Source organism: Seriola lalandi, unplaced genomic scaffold (assembly GCF_002814215.2).
Source record: "Seriola lalandi dorsalis isolate HSWRI2012SDOR001 ecotype SW California unplaced genomic scaffold, Sedor1 jcf7180002054394, whole genome shotgun sequence".
Classification (NCBI taxonomy): Eukaryota; Metazoa; Chordata; class Actinopteri; order Carangiformes; family Carangidae; genus Seriola; species Seriola lalandi.
In genome coordinates this window covers 86,841-111,655 of record NW_019524947.1, presented here as the reverse complement: position 1 = coordinate 111,655, position 24,815 = coordinate 86,841, and the positions used below count along the sequence as shown (strand labels likewise).

The 24,815-nt window shown below is 39.6% G+C and overlaps 3 protein-coding genes across 3 annotated transcripts; all 3 read left to right on the top strand.

The window, feature by feature from the left end:
• The first annotated feature begins 1,178 nt into the window (after positions 1-1,178).
• Positions 1,179-4,875, top strand: LOC111657361 (uncharacterized). Its single transcript, XM_023409504.2, has 5 exons — positions 1,179-1,302; positions 2,312-2,413; positions 2,622-2,798; positions 3,282-3,407; positions 3,506-4,875. Exons 1-5 carry the CDS (start codon positions 1,254-1,256, stop codon positions 3,688-3,690), a joined length of 639 nt encoding a protein of 212 aa, XP_023265272.1. The 5' UTR covers positions 1,179-1,253; the 3' UTR covers positions 3,691-4,875.
• Positions 4,876-6,157: 1,282 nt separating this feature from the next.
• med28 (mediator complex subunit 28) lies at positions 6,158-9,242 on the top strand. Its single transcript, XM_023409506.2, has 4 exons — positions 6,158-6,352; positions 7,612-7,678; positions 8,410-8,522; positions 8,829-9,242. Exons 1-4 carry the CDS (start codon positions 6,194-6,196, stop codon positions 9,030-9,032), a joined length of 543 nt encoding a protein of 180 aa, XP_023265274.1. The 5' UTR covers positions 6,158-6,193; the 3' UTR covers positions 9,033-9,242.
• A 1,598-nt stretch (positions 9,243-10,840) lies between these two features.
• On the top strand, positions 10,841-23,661 carry klhl2 (kelch-like family member 2). Its single transcript, XM_023409503.2, has 15 exons — positions 10,841-11,327; positions 14,035-14,154; positions 14,326-14,432; positions 14,596-14,717; positions 15,122-15,284; positions 15,516-15,625; positions 15,730-15,846; positions 17,659-17,808; positions 17,931-18,048; positions 18,901-19,098; positions 19,229-19,330; positions 20,120-20,248; positions 20,526-20,666; positions 20,773-20,916; positions 22,108-23,661. The coding sequence occupies exons 1-15, from the start codon at positions 11,260-11,262 to the stop codon at positions 22,134-22,136; spliced, it is 1,818 nt and encodes a 605-aa protein (XP_023265271.1). The 5' UTR covers positions 10,841-11,259; the 3' UTR covers positions 22,137-23,661.
• Positions 23,662-24,815: the final 1,154 nt, after the last annotated feature.

Here is a 24,815-nt window from a genome sequence, read left to right as displayed (position 1 = left end):
ACTGTGAGGTGGTCTCATTCACTGCTAATATGTAATATGGAGCACAAGATCGACAGACTGAGTGACCAGAGCAGCGGCAGATTTGTCGTCGTACCAGCTTGTTGCAGAAAAGGAACTCAACCCCTCCAGTCCTCAGCAGCAGTCACAAGCTTTGGGTATGGACAGCAAGAAAGACATTACTGATATAATCAACATAGGTGAGTTAGCTTCCCGGATGGCTGGACTCAACCTTCAGGACCAGGTAATGAGCTTGGAGTATAGCCACTGCTCTGTTGCACTGAAAGCACCCAGCTGATTCAGGCATCCACGTCCCACTTGGAGGAGAACCTTGGATAGAGCCAGAACAAGCTGAAGTGATTATAGGCCTTTATACCATTTGGCCTCAGCATACATTGGGGCTATAGAGGAAGACTAGGAGGATGTGGCTAGGGAGAGCAACAGTTGTACTACCTTGCCCAGCCTACTTCCGACTCAACCATCAAGAGCATTATATGGATGTGTGCTGACCTGCTCAGGCCAACCTCAAATACATGTTTATGCCTAGTCGATCTGTCAGCCTCGAAAGGAGACGAGTCGAGTTGGCATCAGAACAGTTCTACATGCTTGAAGATGGTGTTAAAAGAGAAGTTATCGAGGAATCCTGGCTGAAACTCAGGTTCATTGCAAGGTTGTAAGCCTGCGTCAAGGGATGACAGTCAAAGGCATGATGGGTATGTGCAGGACACGGGCATGGTATCCCTGCTGTGAGATCCGCCTCAGACAGGTCTATCTCTATATCTCGAAAGCACATTTACTCAATCTCAGAGGCTTCTACAGTGCCACAGTAAGAAAACCACGAATAACCAAAGAAATCAATAGAAACACCTTGAGTGTCCATTGACCTTCTTTCATAGCAATCCCATATCTAGCTGAGGACTGGAGCTTTGGCTGCCTCTGCACTAACATGCACATTAGCTGTAGCTCACGGGACTCAGAGAGAAAAGAACTATGAAGCTAAAAGATCAGATAATCAGCAGTTTAACTGGTTCCACAGCTGAGAGGGTTGACAATCTTGTGCTCAGGTGCCGCCCAGGGACATCTCTGCCCCTTCCTCCTTCTTGTTGGATTTGAGAAATATGATAAGATTATCAGTTTTTTTTTAACCCACCAAGATGTGTCTTGTCCACATGTTGTGACTCTGCAGCACTGCACATCTATATAAGCTGCAGGGTTTCTGCCTCGAAACACCAAACGCCTTCCAACCTCCATCAAACATGAAGCTGCTGCTGACTGTCTGTCTGACCTGGGCTCTTCTCTACACAGGTAATTTACTTTCTCTGGGAATCGGATTTGTCTGACACCTATTTCTTTCTAACACAGAAAAGTATTGCATAGTTTTTTCATATTTATATTCCACATTTTTGGAATATCAGATTTTCTACACAAAACAGGAGCCTTGTGTGACTCTCAATCCTGCAGCTTTTTATATCTGCATCCTGTATTAGCAAGTGAAGCTCATTGTTTTCTACATCTAAGAATTAGACCTACATATCAACTGCAAAGCACTTTTGACTTTTACAACATGCAGTTCTGATATGTGTATGATTAAATGCTCAGTCTGCAGTTCAGAGATGAAGCTATTAATCAATTAATCAATTGAATCAAAATTAATCAACTTTGATCATAAATTAATCATTTAGGCCATTGTTTAACCAAAAAGGCAAATAATTAGTAATTCTTCTTTATTCATTGTGGAATTTTGTTGCTTTTCTCTGTTTTATTTCATTGTAAACTGTGTCAACATGTACTTGCCATTTTTCAGATTCTTTTTTTTTATTTTAGACTATAGATCAATCCATTTGGAAAATAGTCACTATCAGCTCTACTGCTATAGTCCGGTCACAACAATTTGAAGCATGTTTAAACACACATCTGAAGAGTTTAGATTATTAATGAAAAATTTACATTTTTGACACAGGACTATTGCAAATGTGGACAATTGTGGTTGTTCTGTTGCACAAGTTTTATATTGCATGGACCAGGAGGGTCTGTTATATTTCCTGAGGTGTAGATAAAATACAATGACAACTCAAACTCTATTTATGTACATGACATATCTTGGTGAAAAACTATAAAATATTTAAATCTGGTTTACCAAACAGTTGGTAGCCTCCAGTCAAAGAGAAAAATGGATCATCTTGGTGCTCTGATCTCTCCATTGTGCATTGCATATAAGGTAGGGTAGGAGCTGAAGCTTATTCTAGCTATGTGTCTGTCTTGAGATGAAACAGAAATGAATTGAACACTGTAAATTATTTTATTGACTTTTCAGCTGAGTCGCTACGATGCCAAACATGCACCAACAACATGTGTACCACCTCAACCTCAGTCCAGTGTCCTGCCACAAGTACAGCATGCAGGACTATCACTTCAGGTGGGTGGCAGTGATTTACTATACTGAAAATCCAGTGCTTTTACATTAACAATGATAATTAGGTATCAGTTAAACTGAATCAACAGTTCCATCCTGTTGTCAAGAGATAAAGTTGACTTTTGTTACAAGATACAGAGTGAGTGAATCATTTAACAATCCCTTTCCTTTCTTCTCTCATTCCCCTTGTTTGTTTGTTTTTTTGTGCCAGTGATGGGGACAGATTCATCAACTGATGTGACAGTGAATAAAACCTGTTCAACACTGCTGTCCTGCATCACTCCTGTCAACTTTGCCACTGAATGGTCTGTAAATCGAGGTTTCAGACGAGAAGCCCACAATCAGCTTTGCTGCGTTACTGACAACTGCAACTTGCAGACACTGGCCAGTAAGACCTAATATTCTTTCTCTCTGAGTCTCATAGAAGATTGATACCAATATAATATTTGTATAATGAAAATGGAGCTGGTGTCACGATGTGGTTAGCCTAGCTTAGCATAAATACTGGAAGGAGGAAGAAGTACCAGCTATCTCTCCAAAGCTGAAAAATACACCTACCAACAAATCTAAAACGGTCTTATTTACTAAATGTAGCTTGTCTACCTTTTTGGTATGGGATATGTTTTTTTTTAACTTTAGACTGACTCTGTTCCCCCTTCTTCCAATCTTTATGCTAAGCTAGACTACTCAACTCCAGTGGTGTTTAACACACAGATGTGAGATTGATAGCTAACAGCCACTGTGACAAGGACAATTCAGTAAAGTCAGTTCAGCTTGAGGACTACTGTTAAAGATTCATTCATACATGTAAAGACCTGCAGTTCAAACAAGCCTGCTTCCATTTCTATTTCCTTCTCTTATATGTTACCAGCTCCTAGTACTTTTACGAATGGGAAGGTGTGTCCTGCGTGTAGAAGCTCAGCTGCCAGTATGGCGGGGATCTGCAATACGACTTTGGCCTGTGTGGGAGCTGAAGACAGTTGCTTCAGTGGCAACAGTAAGTTCATGCAATTAATGGTTGACAAAATGTACTTGTCATTCTGCTTTTATATGTGTTTAATCCATTCCATCCTGTCTCGTGTCCTTCCTTTGCAGCTACATTAAGATGCACGGATGAGTTGCAGCTCGGCTGTTTAACCAGAAACCTCTGCAACAACCTACCTGTCCTGAACACTTTGTTTGGTGATAACACCAAGATCACATGTGGAGCACCATGGAGCGTCAGGATGAGCACTGTGCTGCTGTCCTTTGCTCTTACAGCATTTAAAGTCCTTGTTTAGATAATAGATATGGTCAAACAGACATAAGGCATGTATTTTTATTGTATTTGTTTATTTGATAGGGACAATGCACGTCAATGAACATCAGTATAAAATACAATATGTAAACATGTTGGATTGTAGCAAGAATGCTAATTTACATCTGTAATCTCTACGTAGGTAACATAACGCAAGAACATTACAAGTAACAATATATAAATACGAACATACAATAAACAAGTACAAAAGAAAAACACATTTTACAACATGTGCTAAAAGTGATCACAGATCTGGTTTGACGTAAGCCAATGACAAGACCACACACACACACACACACACACACACACACACACACACACAGCTACTTATAATCCTGCATAGAACTGCAAAAGTACTCCTCATTGCTTTTTTCAGGAAACTTTTCTGTCTGTAATGTTACATACACTTAACATACTAGATGAATTACATACTTTCATAGCAGTATGTAGGAGTAATATATGAGAACAAATAAACACCCAAATACACACAGATAAAATCATGCATGTTTTTGTACACACACAGATGTAATCTTACAGAGATAAGGTCACAGACATGAAGGCGCAATGTAATGCTTATTGAAAAGAACAATGTTGCAGGTTGGAGGACCTACAAACATACACACACACGCCCCCTTACCCTTGTTTTACTATATTCGTGGGGACTAGTCATTGACATAATGTATTCCTTAGCCCCTTACCCTAACCTTAACCATCACAACTAAAAGAATAACCCTAATCTTAACCCAACTCTAACCCTAAAACCAAGTGGGTTACAACATATTGATCCCCACACAGCTGTAGGACCCCACGAATATAGTGTACCCCTGGTCATATGACTGTGTAAGACCTGATGGATGTTTCGACACTCGGGGATGTAGTGTGTGGTTTTCTTCCAAGTCCACCCTCATGTGCCATGCTTGTGCTAGCTGCAGGAGTTTCTTATTAGTCTTCTTGGAGGAGGGTGGCTTCTCCCCTACCCTGATGAACTGTTTGGACAGGGTTGGTCTCATTGATGTCATTTTGTTACTTTGAAGATTGAATGTTGATAATGGCTTGTTCATATTTCCCCATCAAGTGATTATTGCTTGGATCTGATTTGGACTGCAGTATTAATTGATTACCTCTGTGCTTTAATTTGAATAATTAATTCATTGGATTGATCGATTGATTGCTTGTTTGATTGGTGATTTTGACTTCCTTGACTAGTTATTCAGCTCATAGATAATTCATTATGAATGTAGTTAAAATCTATTGGAGTTTGAATCAAAAAATCAGCTAACAAAACGTCAGCAGTAACATCAACAGTACACACAAGACATAAACTATAACTTTATAAACAATCTGTATAATAAAATCAGACAATTAGAGATAGCTTTAGCTCATCTTAACCTCTGAATGTTACAAGGTTAGCTTTAGCTATTAACTCTTGGACATTACAAGGCTAGCATAATTACACTATGCCAGTAGCTGTTACTTGGTCTTCATACATTTAATGGTAAGATAAAATGAAAACATCAGTAACATTAGCCACTAATATATGGAATAGAAGGCTAGCATGAAGCTAAGTAATGTGGTGCCACTAACATGAATCAAATATTATAGGGCTAGCATTAGCTGCTTGAGTCCTAAAGTTTGGACATTATAAGGCTAGCATCAATTGCAACTTTTGGAAATTCAAAGGAAGCATTAGCTGCTGGTCTTTGGACATTAGAAAGCTAGCATTAAGCATTATTAAGCAGTGCCAATAACATTATCTGCTAACTTTTGTCTTCATAAATTTAATGGTAAGATAAAAACGAAAACATGTAAGTAGCATTCAGAACTAACTTTGAAAACAAGGTTAGCATGAACCTAAGCAGTGTCACTAACATAAATCAGACATTATAAGACTAGCATTAGCTGCTACTTTTGGTAATTTCAAAGGTAGAATTAGCTAACCCATGGACATTAGGCTAGCATAAAATGCTAACTTTTGAACCTTACAATTAAAGACAGCTTTCACACCTTTTAACCTCTGAATATTACAAGGCTAGTTTTAGTTATATCTTATACATTACAAAGCTAGCATAATTAGTGCCAGTAAGATAAAGCTGTCTTTATAATTGTAATGTCCAAAAGTTAGCAGCCAATGTCTTTCTACTTTTGGAAATTTTAGGGGTAGCATTAACTGCTAGCCTTTGGACATTACGAGGCTAGCATTTGCTATCGTAACTTTTGGGCATTTCAAGGCTAGCTAATACACTTCTCCACTATTGTCTTGTGATTCGTTTGTAATGTGTTAAGGACGATTCATGTCACAAGGAAAACAAACAAACAAAGCTGAAAATTATAACCGCCATGAAGGTAAGATTTATTGCAGGACTAAAGATTGTTTTAGTCTTTCAGTCAACAGTTGTGTCCACATATTTTTGGCCATAAAGCCCATACACCGAAGCTGTTTGTGCGCATGTCCAGACCGGGTAGAAACAAGAATCGGCCAGAGCAAGATGGCATCGTCCATGAGTGGGATGTTTCCTGGTCAGCAGCCGCCTGGTGCGCATCCCGTCGGTGGTCCTGGTGGACCGGGCCAACCGGCCTTCCCCGGTACTGCTAACAGGGCTCAGGGAAATAATACGCTAGTGGATGAACTGGAGGCTTCCTTTGAGGTATGAGGCTAATATGCTAGCTTCCGTTAGCTGTGTGCGCGCTAACTTGTTAGCCAGCGTCAGGTGAAGTTTATTGTTTCATTAGTTGCCTGGTGTTACTGCAGCATATCAGTACGTAAACTAAGAAACACACGTGTTCTTTCACAACGACTTAATCAAGTAAGACACACTCAGATAAGTGTAGCCTTTGCTAGCGCTAATGCTAAGTTACTGCCATACCCCCTGTAACCCTAGAGTCTCGTTTCACCCTAAACTAGTTACTATTAGAAGAACACACACGGTTGCATTGGTAATTGTCAGCTGACATGATGGTCAAACTTAACCTTTCCTGGCAGTGTGTAATTCCTGAACGCAATACTAAGATATGCATAACAGCAACACAGGTGTATCTCTGGTTTCATTCACTCAGTATGCCACAACTCTTTCCTTTCGCACAGTGGGAATTACATTTGGTTCTCTCCACCTACTTTCGTTCTGCGGCTGTTTTTCACGGTGTGGGCTAGGCCCCTAGTTCCAGGTATTATAATGTCAATAAAGAAACTCGTTTTGGTGTCGAATAGAGCTGAATCAATAGATAGTTATTTAGATAGTAATTTCTGGTGGTGGTACCAACCTTCCGTTGTGATTATTTCCTTGGTTTTCTTAGTCTTATGCAATTCTTTACTGAATGCTTTGGGGTTTTGGACTAAAATCAAGGTCAATACAAGATATGAAGATATCGTCTGGGAAAATCTGATGGATATTTTTCACTTCAGACATTTTATTGACAAACTGATCAATTGACTATTCAAGTAAATAAACAGTAGATTAATTGATAATGAAAATAATTGTTCTTAGTTGCAGCCTCAGTGTAGTAGAACTTTACTGGTTTGCACAGAGCCCTAACATAAGCAGATGGATAGAAACAAATATGTGACCACAGGTTGTCATTAATGTATGTAAATTGAAAAATGACACAGCCATTTTTTTGGCATCTGTGGTTTCCCTCTCAGAGTGTGTTTGTTTTTGCTATGACTTAGGCTAGAAGGCTTGTATCATTTATGGAGAAACAGATTTCCATGGTTGAACAACATATGACACAGCGTGTCCTCAGAGACCCAAGACCTGCTGATTTTTGTCCATATATTATTTCAACTTTATTAAGTTAACTACAGGACTACAAAAACCATCTGTGCTCAAGCCCAAAAGAGCAGGATTGATATCCACTCACATAGAAAAACGCACATTTACTAATGTTTCTCTCTGGGTTTATTCTGCAGGCATGTTTTGCATCCCTGGTAAGCCAAGACTATGTGAATGGAACAGACCAGGAGGAGATTCGAACTGGTGAGTGAAGTCCTGAATTTCTTTTGTTGTTTTGCATTAGTTTATGTTATATTGTCGTCTTGATATTGATTTACAGTATACCGAGTAAACCCCTTGTGATTATAATTTAATTACAAATCTTGTCCATTTAAAACAATTTTATTAGACACATAATTTGAAAAACTGAAATGCTTGACTAATTTAACTATATAGAAAAATCCATATTAAACAAACAATTCAACGAAACTGGTTTCCCCTGTTTTTTCAGTTCTAGATTGCATAAAAATGTGTTTAATAAATACACCTACCTCCTGACTACTGCTGCAGATGTTTTTCAGGTTATACTCAGTAGGCTACTCATGCTCTTGTACCCTCCCCCATGTTTCATGAAGTCTCATAATCTGGTTTCTTACATGTTGAGGCATTTCCTTGCCATGTTGCATTAGACACAACCCCAAAAAAAAAGCTTTAGTGTTCACAGGTTATGTATTAACCTTGTTCATGCACTTAGCTTAAATAGAATCACAGGTATGATCAAATTTGTTGCAGTAATCACAGGTGCACTCATGCTTGTTACACTGAGGTTCTACTTCGGGGCCTGTATTTTCAAAGCAGTCCATCTTACCTGTTTGTTTTGAATTATAAGCAAGATCAAGTACCCTACACTTCAACATACAAACAATAGGGATATTGCACAGGGAAGGACCCAGTTTTGCTGTATATTTTATTGTATATGTGTCTGTTGATTGCAGGTGTTGACCAGTGCATACAGAAGTTTCTGGACGTGGCTCGACAGACAGAGTGCTTCTTTCTACAGAAGAGGCTTCAGCTATCTGTGCAGAAACCAGAGCAGGTGGTGAAAGAGGTAAATTATTAGACTGACTTGCCGTTTCATCCTAAATTGGTCCTCCCCACCTCCCAATTTTTACCCACTTTTTTATTTGTGTCCTTGTATGTTTTGGCTTGGGTAAAACCTACTTGAGAACTATTTTTCTAAGCACAAAACAAAATTGTCCTTAATTCCTTACTAAGAACTACTACCTGTGTCAGAGTTTATTGGCCTTAATTTCATAGGCCTGAATTTGTGATGTGTTATCAATGTTTATGAATTACTTGTTTCTCTCCATTTGTGAATGTGTCTTTCTCACATATGTTTATTTTCTCATTCCAGGATGTGTCAGAGTTACGTAATGAGCTACAGAGGAAAGAATTGCTGGTTCAGAAACATTTGTCCAAATTGCACCACTGGCAACAAGTGCTGGAGGATGTGAGCGTTCAACATCGCAAACCCACAGACCTTCCTCCTCCTGGACCACTGGCCTTCCTGGAGCAGGCCTCTGCTAGTCTTCCCCCTGCCCCTTTAAAACCGAACTAACACACAAACACTGAAGGAAAGTATACACCATGTACATCATTTGATGCCCACTGTCAACCCGTGAGGAAACTGGTCAAAAGTTTGTTGTCAAGGAAAATCATTGACACAGACTGTTTTGTTTCAACTATTTTCAGTATTTTGATAAATGTAAATATTTCTATTGCTGACTTTTCTACTGTAAAAATAAAAATGGAGTATTTGGAATCTGCACTGAAGGCTTAATTATGTTTTTCTTGTTTATACAGTACATACATTTTGACATTTTTGTCAGAACAGGATCAAGCACTGTCTGTACAATTTAAAGGGGCATTCCATAAATTTCACACATGACGAGCTGTTTACCGGACAGTGAAAACGGTTGTATAATCTATTCTGTGGCTCTGAATTACCTTTAAGTTTGGAAAAAGTAAACCCTGATGATATCATCAGACACAGACATTTAGCAAGAAAAAGATGCTAGCGAGGTACATTTAGGCCTCAGTTTTTTTTAGAACCTGACCCATACTTTGTACTAAAAGTCAATATCTGCTTCAATTTTGACCATTTTTTCTTTAATCCTGTCTCTTACAAGTCCTCCAAATGTATGGAAGTGCAATACTAAATTACTGGAATACTCCTTTTCACCAGCTCGTCTCTCACATAAGAGAGTTTCACAAATAGCATCACTTACAAAATTATCAGTGATGCATAATTTTAAATATCCACTTATTTTTACATTAAACAAAGTAAAAGATTACTTGCCTACAGCTTTAATCCCAATTCCATTCACTATCATGACAAAAAAGTGACTTCAGAGAAGCCATGACTGAGCCTCCTGACAGCCTGTTGCCTCTAATGCATTCTGTGTCTTCACACCATAACAGATTTGTTCTCCCTAGTTTCACAGTTATTGCCCGTTCACTGACAGTACAGCCAGACACAAATGTTTATAGATGGGCCCTGGGGATAAAGCTTTCTGCAAAACAGGGGTCTTGACATGAAAAACCTGGGAATTGTAGGTTTATGATTTCACTAGCAGGCGCTCAAATTGGTGCCCCTTTTCTCTATTTCATACACTCTGTTTGAGGTAATATCTACTGAATTACTTTTAGTTGTGTAAACTATTTAGGCATCCTCTATAGGAAAATGAAAAAAGATGAGAAGGTATGCATCATAAACATAAATATTTGTGTTAAGTCAAATTTATGAGACAGAAAGTGATCATTTTTACTTACAAATCATAATTAAGAGGGAATATCAAAAATGTTGAATTAATCACAAAAGTCAAAATTATGAGATACTAACAATTATGAAATATGAAAATTTAGAGAGATATGTCAAAGTTTTAAGTGAGATTCAAGTTAATCAGTCAAAATAATGAGAGAGTAAGTCTGAATTTTAAGACACTAAAACAAAATAATGAGATATGGAGTCGAAGTTGTGAGATGGTAAAAAGTCAAAACTGTGTGCTATGAAATCAAAATGGTGGGATACCAAATTAGTTATTATAATACTTGGATAAGTTCATTGAAACGATAAAATATTATATCAGAATTATGAAGTATGTCAAATTATATCAATTTAAAAAGAAATTGGTGAGAGATAGTTTTTGACTTAGTACTTCAAATTCATGAAAGTAAAAAAAATAAAAAATCAGCGACTAATGTCAAGATAATGAGATAGTAAATCAAAATTTTCAGATAGCACCTATTATCTTATATCTTTTTATTATCATGTCTAACTGGATCCTGACTGTATGTCTCCCTCTTCCCAGCCAGTCTTCCACAGCTAGAGGGAGACAGTGCTTTCTTGTGGGACGCCTTGGCTGCTTTGAGGACCGTCTTTGCCGACATGTCCTTGTTTGTGCGTTTTAATCAGCGATTGGAAAATAACAGGTAGCCTTGTCCGTCCGCCTCTCGCACCCATAGACACCCAGGAGGAAATAGGTGGTGTGTGGGGGCGATTAAATCAAAAATAAACCCCATTTGACACGGCGGGTGGCTCCTTTTTCCTGTGCTGTTTTTTTTGTGTTAGTGTGGCCGACAGAAGAAGCAGTCCGCTGGGTACAACAGCCGGGTTGAATCGCAACGTGTTTGTACAGAGAGCCACCGCAGTCGGGCTGTGTTTTTATATGAACCAGGCTGCTGTGATCGGGCTGCCGTCAGCCCGTCTCGCCGCCTCTGGACAGATGGTCGCCGTGATTCACGCTTGAATTTAGAGCCATTAAAGACGACATCGTGGATATGGAATGGTGCATGCCGCTGGGCCAAGTGTTCCGCCTCTGAAAAACACCGGAATCATGGACAGTCATCCGCTGTAAGTGCTAAAAGCCGTGTGTGTGCGTGCGTGCGCGCGCTTGTGTGTGTGTGTGTGTGTGTGTGTGTGTTGACGTTTCCCAGTGGCTGCTTGACTGATGGTGCCGCATTGACAGAGACAGCGGCCAGCCGGTGTGGCTGCTCACTGACCGGTGGGATGGGGACCGGGGACTGACACCGAGCCTTGTCGGTGCAGGCTGGAGGATTTCTGCCTCTGTTTGTTGGGGGATAACGGAGGTGTTTTGTTGGCAGTACAGAGGGCGTGTGTTAACTGCTATAAAGCCATGTGTGTGTGGGTGTGTTTGTGACAGAAAACAAGGGACACGTGATTTTGCCTTGAGCAACAACATTATATGTAAGTCTTGGATGCTTTTATTGTGAAAGAAAGGCCATTGGTGTGTGCTGAACAGTGATGGAAAGTAACTAAGTACACTTATATTTTTGAGGTACTTTGCTTGAGTGTTTCCATTTTCTACTATGTTCTACTTCCATCCCATTACACAGAAGCAGATATTCTACTTTTTTACTCCACTGCATTTATTGCATTTATTTGACACCTATGGCAAGTGGTTTCAGAACACGATTTCACATACAAAACATATTTAATATTATACAATACAAGACACGAATAACTGCTACACAGGCACCATTTTTGCATGAAAATAACATACACAAAATAAGAAGATTATTGTTCTTCAACCCTTCTGACTTCAGTTGTAACCATGGTCTCATTTGAAAAGTAAGTAGCTTTAAATTTTACAACCATAAAGTAGGAATGGGTAGAAAATATTCTGAGCCAAAGTTACAGAGGCACAAACATGAAATGTAAGTTTTTTTTTCTGCCTCTCCGGAAACATAGTCACAAGAGTCTGAACCAATTCTGTGTTGACAGCTGTTGCAGTGATATGTGGATCCATGAAATGCTTTTCTCAGATAAAATCAGGAGACTTACAGCTTTCAAACAATGTATAATTCATCAAGGCTGTGTGAAGAATGAGCCCAGTACAGACCAAAACACAACTAAAGCATTGCTACCACGGCCATAGTGTCCCTCAGGCGGGACGGTGTATTTTAAAAAGGTTAAAGGTTAGATCAGGGGTTCACAAACCTTTTGTCTCGTGACACTGAAATGATCCAATGAAGAGCTGCAACAGTAGTTCAATGAATCAATTAGTCGATCGTCATAACATTGATCGGCAACTACTTTGATACAAATTGTTTATGTAAAAGTTAAAAAAACAAAAATGCCCCAAATTTGCTGTTTTTGATCGTCTCAGATCTGAAGATTTTCTACTTCTCTTTGTTTTACGTCACTGTAAACTCTGTGCTGTTGGTCAAACAAAACGCGACATTCGCAGATGTAAACTTGAGCTCTGTGAAAACTGGGAGGGACAGTTTTCATGTTTTTCAGACATTTTAAAAAACGAAATGTTTAATTAATGATTAATCAAGAAAAATAACCAGTGGATTAATCGATAATGATGACAATCCATAGCTGTTGACCAAATCCAATGTTTCACAAATCATGAATCTTCATCTTGTGATTTATCTTGTGAATCTTAGGAGGGCCCCGGTGCCTTGGGTGGGAACCACTGGACCTAACTATACAACCTCAATCAGCTACATCTGTATTAACAATCTAATGCTTTATTTTTGATACTATATGTTTTGCTGATAATACTTGTCCTTTTACTCATGTTGGTTCTTCAATGACGGACTTTTACTCATAATGGATTATTTTAACATTGTTGTACTACTTAAGTAAAGGAGCTGGATACTTCTTCGACCAACAGTGTTGAATGTTTGTTAAATTTGTTTGTGTAATTGTGGTTTAAAGCACTGACTGTGCAGCATCGACAAATTCAAATTTATTGTATTGTAAATTGCATAGTAAGCTTCATAAAGGCAGAATTTAAGGCAGAGCTGGTGTATGGAATTGCATTAGATTGTGCAGGTGTTCCTTACACATGGCTGGATGAACCTGTTAGAGGATCCAAGGGGCCAAAAGGATTGTTGTTAGGCTCTTACTGACCACCCACTTCCTGGCCTCTGTGCAGTGTATATGTACCCTTTCGCTTCCAAGTTACCATTAAGTACAGAACACCTGGGAGACTGTATATGACAGCTTTATTAAATGCCCAGAGACGCCAGCCTTTATGAGTTTCAATTACTCATTAGAGGTCATTTGATTAAGCATCACTTTATCAGGGAAATGTACCACGTGAGCCCAATAAAAACTAATAATTAACACCTTAAAATGAGATTGAGACACAGGGGCCCTCTTACAAGACAGGTCCAAAACATTAGTAATAATGAAGGTCTGGCCATAGTTGACTTTTTATTTTAGATCCCTAACAAATTATCAGTTCATCAATTTACCAATATTTACCAAAACGTTTTTGCAACAGTTCCTTCTTGCTACCAGATTAACCAGCCCTTAAAATGATTACAGACCATCTTTAGAAAAATGAAGTAACAACAATAATACACTCCAAGATGTCCTTATACTGATTTTCATGTGTCGGGACACCTTGTTGTGTATTATTGCTTACTTGCATTCCTCCTGTATGTAAAACAACAACTCCAACAGTCCTTTATCTGCCTTCGGTAATGAGCAACACAATGATCTCTGTCTGCACTATTACTTAGTTATTCTCTATTAATGTGTACATGTTTGTGTGTTTGCCTCATTTATATCTCCCTCTCAGGTGCACTAGACTTTGTCCACACAGTCAGGACAAAGAGGATGGAGTCGAGAGGCAAGGTCCTGTCACTTTCAACCATCGGCACATGAGGAAGGCGTTCAGAGTCATGAACGAGCTGCGCAGGTGATACACACTCGTCCTTCACTTCTTTGTTTTTGTCATCATCCCCCAAATCCTTTGTGTACCACCGTCTAAACTTTAACTGGACATATTTCCTCTCTCTCTCTCTCTCTCTCTCTCTCTCTCTCTCTCTCTCTCTCTCTTTCTCTCTCCATGTCATGCATGTCAATACAGCCAGAATTTGTTGTGTGACGTGACCATAGTGGCGGAGGATGTAGAAATCGCTGCTCACAGAGTGGTTCTGGCTGCTGGGAGCCCTTACTTCCACGCTATGTTCACAGGTAAGGATGATTTTCCGTCCCTGCTGCACGACATCTGGCAGGATTTATTTATATATTTTTCATTTTTTGGCATTTGTTTTTTTTTTTACTTCCTTTTTGCAGAGTACACAGTTGTTTCCTCCGTGGTGATAGAAGGCTCATGTTTGTGTGTGTGCACTAACAGGGGAGATGGCAGAGAGCAGGGCGAAACGAGTGAGGATAAAGGAGATGGATGGTTGGACTCTGGGCCTGCTGGTAGACTACATCTACACAGCAGAGATACAGGTCACAGAGGATAACGTGCAGGTACGCACACACACGCTCACACACATGCTCACACACACACACACACACACACACATAAGTAACACTGCTCAGTAGAAACACAGAAAATTCAAATTTTTGAACGTAATTATTGCTACATAGCCAACGTTAGCATTAACAGCTGTTTACTTAACCAGTCTAGAAGAAGTTCAGCATCAAACTCACCGAGAGCTGTCTCTAGTGGTGGAGAGCAACCCTCTTGTTTTGCTTGTATACTTCTACTTAAGTTAGCATGCTAACCAACTAGCACCTGGTAAGTAAACAGCTGTTAATGCTAACGTTGGCTATGTAGCAATAGCAAAACTTACAAATACAACTCTCCTCTGCACTTCCAAAACTACCACTTAATGCAGGATATTCTGTGTGTGTGTATATGTGTGTGACAGGCGTTGCTGCCTGCAGCGGGCCTGCTCCAGCTGAATGAGGTGAAAAAGGCTTGTTGTGAGTTTCTCAGCTCTCAGCTTCATCCGTCCAACTGTCTGGGAATACGAGCCTTCGCTGACCTACACGCCTGCTCTCAGCTCCTCACACAGGCCAACAGCTATGCAGGTTTGTGTGTGCAGAGCTCTGTTTTTGTATGTGTGTGTGTGTGTGTGTGTGTGTGTGAGAGAGACAGTTTTCATTGCTCTACTAAAACAGGTTTGTGTGTGTGTGTCCTGGACGATGTGGGACAGTGAATGAGACAGAATGAGAACAGGCATAATTAGTGAAAATGTGGAAATTAGAGAGAAAATAAAACTGTGTTCATCTGCAATCATAATCTTTTTAAATTTTATTTAGAGCAACATTTCACTGAGGTGGTTGGGAGTGAAGAGTTCCTAAATTTGGGCATGGAGCAAGTGTCCAGCCTCATTGCCAGCGACAAGCTCACCATCCCCACAGAAGAGAAGGTACACACACACTCACACTGCTCAGTATATTGTGCACCGTGGACCAGATCAAGTGTTTTTGTTCCTGATGTGCTTAAAGTGTCTGTGTGTTCATTCGTGTGTAGGTTTTTGAAGCAGTGATAGCTTGGGTCAACCATGACAAAGATGTCCGCCAGGAACACTTGGCTCACCTGATGGAGCATGTCCGCCTGCCGCTGCTCTCCAGAGAGTACCTGGTGCAGGTATGAGTGGCTGCATCTGCATCCCTTAAGTGTGACTCGTGTGTGATCACAATCATGTTTTGACCACAAGGTTAACCATCACTGCTGCTTGACAACTGCACCGCGCTTAAATGTAATTTTTGTTTTAATTCCCAGAGAGGCTAAATACTCTCTCTGTGTGTTTGCCAACAGAGCAACATGTTGAAACGTCTCCAGTTCACAGACGTGGTCCAACTAGTTTTTTTTCAGCTTTTGTTGAGGTGGAAAAACATCAGGTGATGTCTTTTCCCACACCAGTGATGAAGTATATCACATGGTACTCATGACATATGTACATTTTTAGTCAGGTGAATTCAAAGGGCAGCCCGACAGAATTGTGATCCAGAGATCTCAGTCCCACTCTAATGGTATATATTCTAATTCATTGGTCTCAGATTTGAAGTTTTTTTGTTTTAGTTTTGTGTCTTTTGTCTGTAACCATTTGTAGATATAGATGACTTTAAATGTCATTATTTCACTCTTGCTCTGACAGAACTAAGCAAAGATTTGTGACCTAGAATGGTAGTTGTTTTCCCGCGAAGACGGAAAAACTAATTTGTCACATACATAATGGCGCATAGCATGATTTGATGTGAAAGACTTGGCTATAATCTCCATAGATTGTGCATAATATAATATATTAATATCAGGTGTATGATCAAAATGTTCTAGTGTGACACAAAGTAAAAACAACGTACAGTGTAATAAGTAGTAGAATATAAGATAGTAAATAAAAAGTGTTTATGGAGCATGGAAGAATAGATGTGGTGCAATATTAGACATGAGAAAGTAGAATAAAATGTAAACGTGGGCATTAAAAAATACAACTGAAGCATAGGATGTATTGTAAAGTGGAAAATGTAATGTATATGCAAAAGAGCAGTACCATATCATCAGGCAGTATTGGAGACAGGATTTTAATATTTAATCATATCCCTATTGTTACTTTCTGGGTGTGAAAGGAGCTACAACGCCGAGTTACAAGCGAGCAGATGTGTTTGTTAATTTGACATCCACAGAGTGAATTTTGCAGATGCTTCCCTCTCACAGATGACAGGTTGTTATGACGAGAATGCTCTCTATGTGTGTTGTTGACTGATGTGCTTCCACTGCCAACAAAACAACCCTTAGGTGGTTTGAATTTTTGGCTGCACTTGGCTTCACAGAAAAAAAAAAAACAACCTGTGAATAATACAGTAGCAGTTGTGAAGAGAATATGGGCAGTGCTTCGCTATTAAAATTTTTTTTTTTTGTTGAATGTGATGCAAAGAAAAAAAAAACATAAATTTCCAATAGGAAATACACTTAAAATGGTTCAGTGATCTTTATTTGTGTCATGTAGGCCTGTAGAGGCAGATTAAACTCTCAGTGGATGGACAATGGACAAGAGTGCATGCTGTAATCCTTGTTGTGCATGTGTTTTTAGTTAGTCTTTCAGTTGATGTTGCTGACATTTGAACATTTGTGTTCATGGCCAAGGCTGTTTGGTATTTCATCTTTTTCAGAAAAAAAACCCATCATTACATTCCCCCTGTTCTCCCAATCTACCATTTAATCTCTACTATTAACATCATTCAGGTAAAATCTAAAGACATCCAACAAGTGCCGCAGAAACATTTAGTTTGTCAGCAGAGCTCAGTGCTAGTCTTGATTCATCATAATATCGTGTTAGGAGTTTCATTTGCTTTTAGTTCAAATATGTCACAACAGTAAAAAGCTGCTGAGTCAGAATCAGAGTCTTTGTAAATCCTGCTGGCTGATTGGCTCCTCTCTCTCTCTGTTTGGTTGTGTCAGCGGGTAGAGGAGGAGTCTCTGATTAAGAATAGCAGTGCGTGTAAAGACTACCTGATTGAAGCCATGAAGTACCACCTGCTGCCAGCTGACCAGAGAGCTCTGATGAAGACTGCACGCACACGCATGAGGACTCCAGCCTGCTGTCCTAAGGTATAAACACAGTCAATACTGAGCGTCTGTCACAGCAGAAGGTACGAGGACTTACGTGACGCAAAGCTGTAGTTGATGTACAATTCTTAATGTTATGACACTGCTGTTTTGGTCGTTTTTAGGTGATGGTGGTGGTTGGAGGCCAGGCTCCCAAAGCTATCCGCAGTGTTGAATGTTACGATTTTGAGGAGCAGCGATGGTACCAGGTGGCTGAACTCCCCACCAGAAGGTGCAGAGCAGGTAGGAAGCCCTTAAAAACAATAACATTAATTGCATCACAATTACAGGGCTGGATCCTCTGAGGAACGTGGATCTGTCAGAGGACCTAAAGGCCAGACTAAATCTTCACCTACTCCCCATATCAGACGGTTTGGCATCACCAAAACTAATGATTCAGATGGTTCTCATCAGCTTGTAGATCATACAATTCCAGGTGTGTTACCATACCGTTTCCATTTAACAGTTAATAATGTGTAAATACCACCTGTAAACTGAGAAGGTTTTGCTCTACAGTGCTTGTGTTACTGGCATATAGTGTACCAGTTTAACAGCTTCAGCTTATTTGTGATACACAGTTTACTGACGGGAATTAACCCTGGAGTTTGTGCCTTGCTTCTGTTATTTACCCCTTGTAGTGGCTTTTACACTGGTTTAGTTGTGTTGATATATTTGCCAGTGAGTGATGACCACATGATCACCTGGACACTATACAAAATTCAGCAGTGCACAATACAATGTAAGATACTGAGAGCTGGAAAGAACCTACATTAGTTATGCCCTCCAAATTCATGTTAACTGAAGAACGCTGTATTTCACAGCAGCAGGTGAAAATGGAGCGGGGCCCTTTCGGCCCATTGATGTATTCAGTCTAGAAATGCATCTTTTAACTGGGACACAGCTGCAGACTCTGGTAACTTTTTTTTAAAACACAACCTAGCGACGTTAATAATGAGGCGTGTAAACACTCAGGTCAGATCCACCCCTGTGCTCCATCTCCACTTTGAGGCCCCTTCACCTTTCATCTTTATTAAACCAGGCTGTTTATGACGGACTCTGTAGATGTTTCATGAACTGTCCTGTTGGTGTCTTCAGGTGTGGTGTACGTGGGTGGTTGTGTATACGCAGTCGGCGGTTTCAACGGGTCTCTGCGTGTACGGACGGTCGACTGTTACGACCCGATGATGGACCGCTGGACGAGTGTGAGCAGCATGCAGGACCGTCGATCAACGCTCGGAGCTGCTGTGCTCAGTGGACTCCTGTACGCCGTGGGAGGCTTTGACGGCAGCACAGGTACAGCGTTGGTGTTAATGTGTGACTGTGATGTTAAAACAGACGTTTAAAAAATTTGTGTGACAACAGAGAATTATAAACTATACGTTTTGTTTATGGTGTTTTTGATACGTGTTCTGTGTGTTTGCAGGTCTGTCGACAGTGGAGGCGTACAACGCTAAGACGGACGAGTGGTTCCACGTGTTACCCATGAGTACCCGACGCAGCAGTGTAGGAGTGGGTGTCGTAAATGGTGAATACAATTCCCAGTTTGGTTTTACAGTCAGCATTTTGAAATAGATTAAGAAGGCAGACAATATAATAGATACACCCAACAATATAATACTGTAGCCCTGTAATAAATACAACTTGTTTTGAGGCTCAGACAGATGTTGAAGTTACAGTTTGTAGAGGCAGGAATTTGCTTGATGCTGCTGATACGATGACATATTAATTGAATTCTGCCTATATGGTGATTTGGTGTGACTTTTTATTGGATATATACAATATAAAAATTAGCAAATAAAAAAAAAATTTATGATTTGTAATTGTATTGATTTCTATCGTTCTTCACCTCTGGCAGTTTATTCAGTAAATATCCTGTTAAATCATGTTGGTGAAAGGTGTGATTATTTTTTCTCATTGTCAGTGCAGCTTTTCTGTGTTTGGTGTGTTTTTCCCAGAAACTGAAAAATGAGTTAATATGGCATGGTGTGAAGCTATATAATTATGAAGAAAAAAATCGAAAAATGCATTTCCAAAGTAATCCCAACTAGACCGTCATCCACCCAGAATGAAAGTCACTTCAGCAAGCAACCCACTTTATTTCCTTTTTCAAAGGTGCTTTACAGGAGTAAGAAAAGGGAAAAGAGTCACAGAAGACAATATATAAAACAAGGAGAAATAAAAAAAATGAAATGATTAGCTTCACAAAATGTATATTCCCTGTATTGCTGCTGTATTTATGCTTTTCTGTCATTTTGTCCAACACTGCGCCTCTTTCTAACTTATGGATTACAAGCCTGCTTTGTGTGGTTTTCAGGGATCCTCTATGCAGTTGGAGGTTATGATGGAGCGACCAGGCAATGTCTGAGTACAGTAGAAGCTTATAACCCAAAAAGCAACTCGTGGAGCTACATCGCTGAGATGGGCACAAGACGAAGTGGAGCAGGTCTGTGTTTCTGTGTGTGACCTTCTGTGCACGGTGGTTGGTTAACTGCAAAATATTTTCATAACTTTTTATAAAATGAATGCCAAAATATGCAGTAGATAAAGGATTCTTTCAGATTTACTGTCAAACAATACAAAAATACACTTATGTTTACATATTTAAAAAAAAAACATTAAGGAGACAGGGGAAGAAGACGCACGTTCAAGAGAAATTCATGACCGAAATGAGACAGGAATATTTACCTGCTCCTGTAACCATTTGTCTAATGTCTTCTCAGGTGTGGGGGTGTTAAAAGGTTTACTCTACGCTGTGGGTGGACACGATGGTCCGTTGGTGAGGAAGAGTTGTGAAGTTTATGATCCGGCCTCCAACAGCTGGCGACAAGTAGCTGATATGAACATGTGTCGACGCAACGCAGGTAAGAAAGACAGTCTGTCCACCAACTGTCCTAAAGTGTGAGATGTTCCTCAGTTTGATGTCCATGAATCTTCACTCTGTGTATACATGCATGTGTGTGTTTTCAGGTGTGTGTGCTGTAAACAACCTACTGTACGTGGTGGGAGGAGACGATGGCAGCTGTAACTTGGCTTCTGTGGAGTTCTACAATCCAAACTCGGACAAGTGGACGCTGCTGCCGACCTGCATGAGCACAGGACGCAGTTATGCAGGTGTGAACGTACACACTGACAAAATGTAAAGGTGTCTGTTTGTAAGGCTGTAAGGCTTCACTAATTTGGCTTTTAAAAAAAACCCCAAAACATTTAACGTTTTGCAAGCAGCTGATTTAATTTCTCTATTCTGTTTTTCTCATCAGTAGCTACAAACAAATTCATCATTAAAAATGAACAACATGAATTATTTAAATGTTTGTTATTCCAGATCTATAATAAGAGTGGAACACAGTCATTTAGTGAACAGTGTGAGAGTTTGTATACATCCACCATGAAGTGATGTATCTTGTTACTAAAAATAAATATTCATACTAATTTTATAACACTGATTCAGCCATATTGCCTGGCCCTATCCCAGGACTCACGTACAGTAAAATGTAGCATCAGTAAACTGAGCACAACATACTGATGTTTACCAAATGATACCAAAGGGACACAGAAGGTAATAGGTCTAATTTTGCTTTTACTGCCTTACTGCTGTTCAGGAGATGATATCTTGATCTTTAGTCTGATGTGAGACTGTATGTGGGCAGAAAAAAAAAAAAAAAAAAAATATATATATATATACACCCAGCACCGGAAATTTATTTTGGCTTGTAAGATGGGTTTAAGTTCCAGTGTGAGAGTTTTAAAAAACTTGATAACATACACAAAACTTTTTGATAAGGATTCCTTTGTGTTGGTTATTAAAGGATTGTAAGCAAGATATATGTGGTCAGTACTTTCTGGTGAACTATGAAAAGGCAACAGTTTCTAATTGACCTCAAAAATATCTTTGGTACCGCTTTACTGCAATTTCTGGTCACTGTGTGGCCGTCACTTATGCAAATACTCATACTGTAAACTATATCTGCGTTAAGTTAAAACTGGTAAGGACAATAATTTCTCACCTTGTCATTTAGGATGGTTGAATAATGTATTTTGCATGAAATTCAATTCACTTTATTGCAGACTTTACACAACGACATTATACAGAGAACAATAAAAAAAACAAACAACAAAAAATAAAAGACATTCAATTAAAATTCAGTTCAGAGACTCAGTCAAGACAATTACTTATACTACACTTAAAAAAGACAATATCATATCAAGAAAATCACGTGCTCTTCATTGCCAATACAAGTATTACAACTAATCCTACTCTTAACCAGGACAATAGTGATAATCTGTTTTTTTTTTTGACTACAGGTGTGACTGTGATTGACAAGCCCTTATGACTGCTCTTGACACCTGCCACTGACTTGGAGCAGAATGTATTCTCCTGCTGAATACTGGTCTTGGATCTGTCTATGATGCCAATGCTTGGATGGGGGGCAGCATTAGCACAGGCACTGACGCAGATGAAGGAAATGACAAGATTGTTGTTGTTGTTGTTGTTGAGGATGATGATGAAGATTTTTGCACTTACCTGGACAGGGGGGAGGTATAACAAACGGGGGGAGGAGGGGGATCGAACCCGTGTTGTAATCCCTTCCTGGCAGGACTGCAGCAGTGACTGGACAAAACCAGTTTGAAGCAACACTGTACCAATGCAGTGCCATTGAAACGCTACTGAAATGAAGCTACTATAACTGTAAAGTTACTTTAACATTACTAATGTTAACACGTAAAAGCTCTGAGAAAGACCACTGATGTAATCTGCGGGAGAGGAAGGCAGAGAACAACCATTTGGGACTGAAATCTTTGTTTCTCCTTCGTTTTTATCCTCTTGAGGCGTGTGTGCGTTTGTGTGTGTCTGAGTGAGTGTGTGTGTGTGTGTGTGTGTGTGTGTGTGTGTGTGTGTGTGTGTGCGCTTGCATTTAAAGGTGCTCCGTTGCTTGCACATGTGAGCATGTGTGTTTGTGTGCATCTGAGTCTCTTTTGTGGTGACGCCTGGTCCGACGCCGCATGAACGCACTCTGTCTGACCTCTGACCTTTTACAGTGTTGAAGTGTGGCTGTTCAAGAGTGCCTGAATGTCAAATTACACCCCGCTTCCCTCTTCTTCTCCTTTGTTATGCCTTGAGTACTGTTACTGGACAGATGTACGCACAGCTGGACTCGGCCGCTGTTCTGGGATAAAGAAATACATTTTGAGAACTGTGTTTAGATAGGTGTGTCGGTTGCATTAAGCCGCATGAATTCAGAACAGCTATGTGAGAAGCAGTTACAGGAAATGTACATTTCTTCTAAAAAACAAAAGAAAAGAAAACAAGACTTTCGCTGGAATACTAACTCTTCTGGTAAAGGAGAAGCCTCGTTTCATTTTGCCAAAAACAGTGACAGACAGAGGGAGAAGCTGCTGGATGTATCAGTGCTTTACCGTCACCAGGCAGCCGTCTTCACTGTGGTTGTAACCACTAATGACAACAACAGCCTGAACTCACTGCATGGTCCCCGTCTCTACCCTCTTATCCTTCAACCATACCCTCTTCTCCCTTGGTGTAGCAACCCTATTAATTACTGCACACCCTGACGTACTATGAATGTGCCAACTTTAATATGTCTCTTCTTTTCTGTCTCTCTTTATTACTCTACTAATCTGTTCTCTCTCTCTGGAAAGTGACCAAACCTACTCTCGATTTTCTTTTTTCTTCAGTCTCTTTCTCTTCCCTCTGCTCCTATATTGAAAATTGCTATAATAGTAACTGGTATCGCTGTTTCTTGTCAGTGTATTGAGGAATGTCATGTAGGCTAATGACTTTGAAAATGTTTCATTATTTGTTTTATATTATCATTAATAAATATGCTTCTTGTATTTAAAGCTGTGAAATGATATAATCTGTTTTTAAAACTTTGCCAAATCAGTAAAATATTGAAATGGAAATGTGCATGTGTGATATTTTAATAATTTTACAGTAACTCATTTATTATAATGTCAAACAGACTGGTTATTTAACCTTTATACTTTTTTGATACCTGCCAAAAGTTTGTCCTTTGCAACAAATTAGCATGTATGCAAAAGTTGGCATCATTTGCTTGCTCATGGTTTAACTTATCTCAACTTTGTCTTTGATCCAACTTCAAAATCACAGTTTTGCCAAATCTAGACTGTATTCAATTACACTTTACTCCTTTCTGGAAATGCTGCCTGTGTTTAGGGATTTGACGTTTGAGATTTTTGGCAGCTTGTGGTAAATGCTGAAAATGTTTTCAGTGCCAGAAAACAGCTTTTTTTTTTTTTTACCAGTACTGTGCATAAGTACAGTTACGGGCACTTCTATTTTATGCTTCTTTATACTTCTACTACCCTTATTTGACAGCTATAGTCACTGGTTACTTAGCAGATTACAATTTTTCATACAATAATCATTTTAAAAAACATGAGGCATTGTCAATGATTAACCTACCTAACATTACATAGTAGTAAAAAATGATATTTGCCTCATCTGCAACATTCAAATGCTGTTTAATGTAATTGTATCAGTAATAATAATAAGTAGTAATACATCAATTTATTTGTCAACACCTGTACAACATTTTTAGAAGCTGCCTCTGGAGTTACAGACTGTTCTAATGTAAGTTTAAGATGAAGGACACATGTATGACTCAAAAGTTGTCTGACCACCCCATCTCTCCCAGCAGACAGTCCATTCAACACTGCACAGGTTATGAAAGCACATCTCGCCTCTGATTGGCTGTTGCTGTAGAAACCTTCAGTCTCACTATCATCACTCCATCCAGCGGACCAATCAGAGAAGCCGCTCGTCCCCCCGACGTCAGTCTCCTCTCCTCTCGGCCAATCAGATCGTTGGATAGTACTGTACTTCACCCGGCCGTCCGCCTCTCGCTCAGGTAGACGGGACGTACTGCGGAAGGTAAGAGTCTAACGTTGTGTTTCTCTATAATTGAAATATTTAGCGGAATTTCCAGCTGCAGTGGCGAATGCTTGTTTGTTATTTAGACGTATGGACCAAG

Excerpts from the sequence above, each read along its gene's own strand:
- LOC111657361 (XM_023409504.2), top strand. The coding sequence starts at position 1,254 with ATGAAGCTGCTGCTGACTGTCTGTCTGACCTGGGCTCTTCTCTACACA. Across the intron at positions 2,414-2,621 it reads ATGCAGGACTATCACTTCAG|TGATGGGGACAGATTCATCA; the intron begins GTGGGTGGCAGT and ends TTTTTGTGCCAG. Across the intron at positions 2,799-3,281 it reads CAACTTGCAGACACTGGCCA|CTCCTAGTACTTTTACGAAT; the intron begins GTAAGACCTAAT and ends ATATGTTACCAG.
- med28 (XM_023409506.2), top strand. The coding sequence starts at position 6,194 with ATGGCATCGTCCATGAGTGGGATGTTTCCTGGTCAGCAGCCGCCTGGT. Across the intron at positions 6,353-7,611 it reads AACTGGAGGCTTCCTTTGAG|GCATGTTTTGCATCCCTGGT; the intron begins GTATGAGGCTAA and ends TTTATTCTGCAG. Across the intron at positions 7,679-8,409 it reads CCAGGAGGAGATTCGAACTG|GTGTTGACCAGTGCATACAG; the intron begins GTGAGTGAAGTC and ends TGTTGATTGCAG.
- klhl2 (XM_023409503.2), top strand. The coding sequence starts at position 11,260 with ATGGTGCATGCCGCTGGGCCAAGTGTTCCGCCTCTGAAAAACACCGGA. Across the intron at positions 14,433-14,595 it reads CTTCCACGCTATGTTCACAG|GGGAGATGGCAGAGAGCAGG; the intron begins GTAAGGATGATT and ends GTGCACTAACAG. Across the intron at positions 15,285-15,515 it reads ACAGGCCAACAGCTATGCAG|AGCAACATTTCACTGAGGTG; the intron begins GTTTGTGTGTGC and ends AATTTTATTTAG.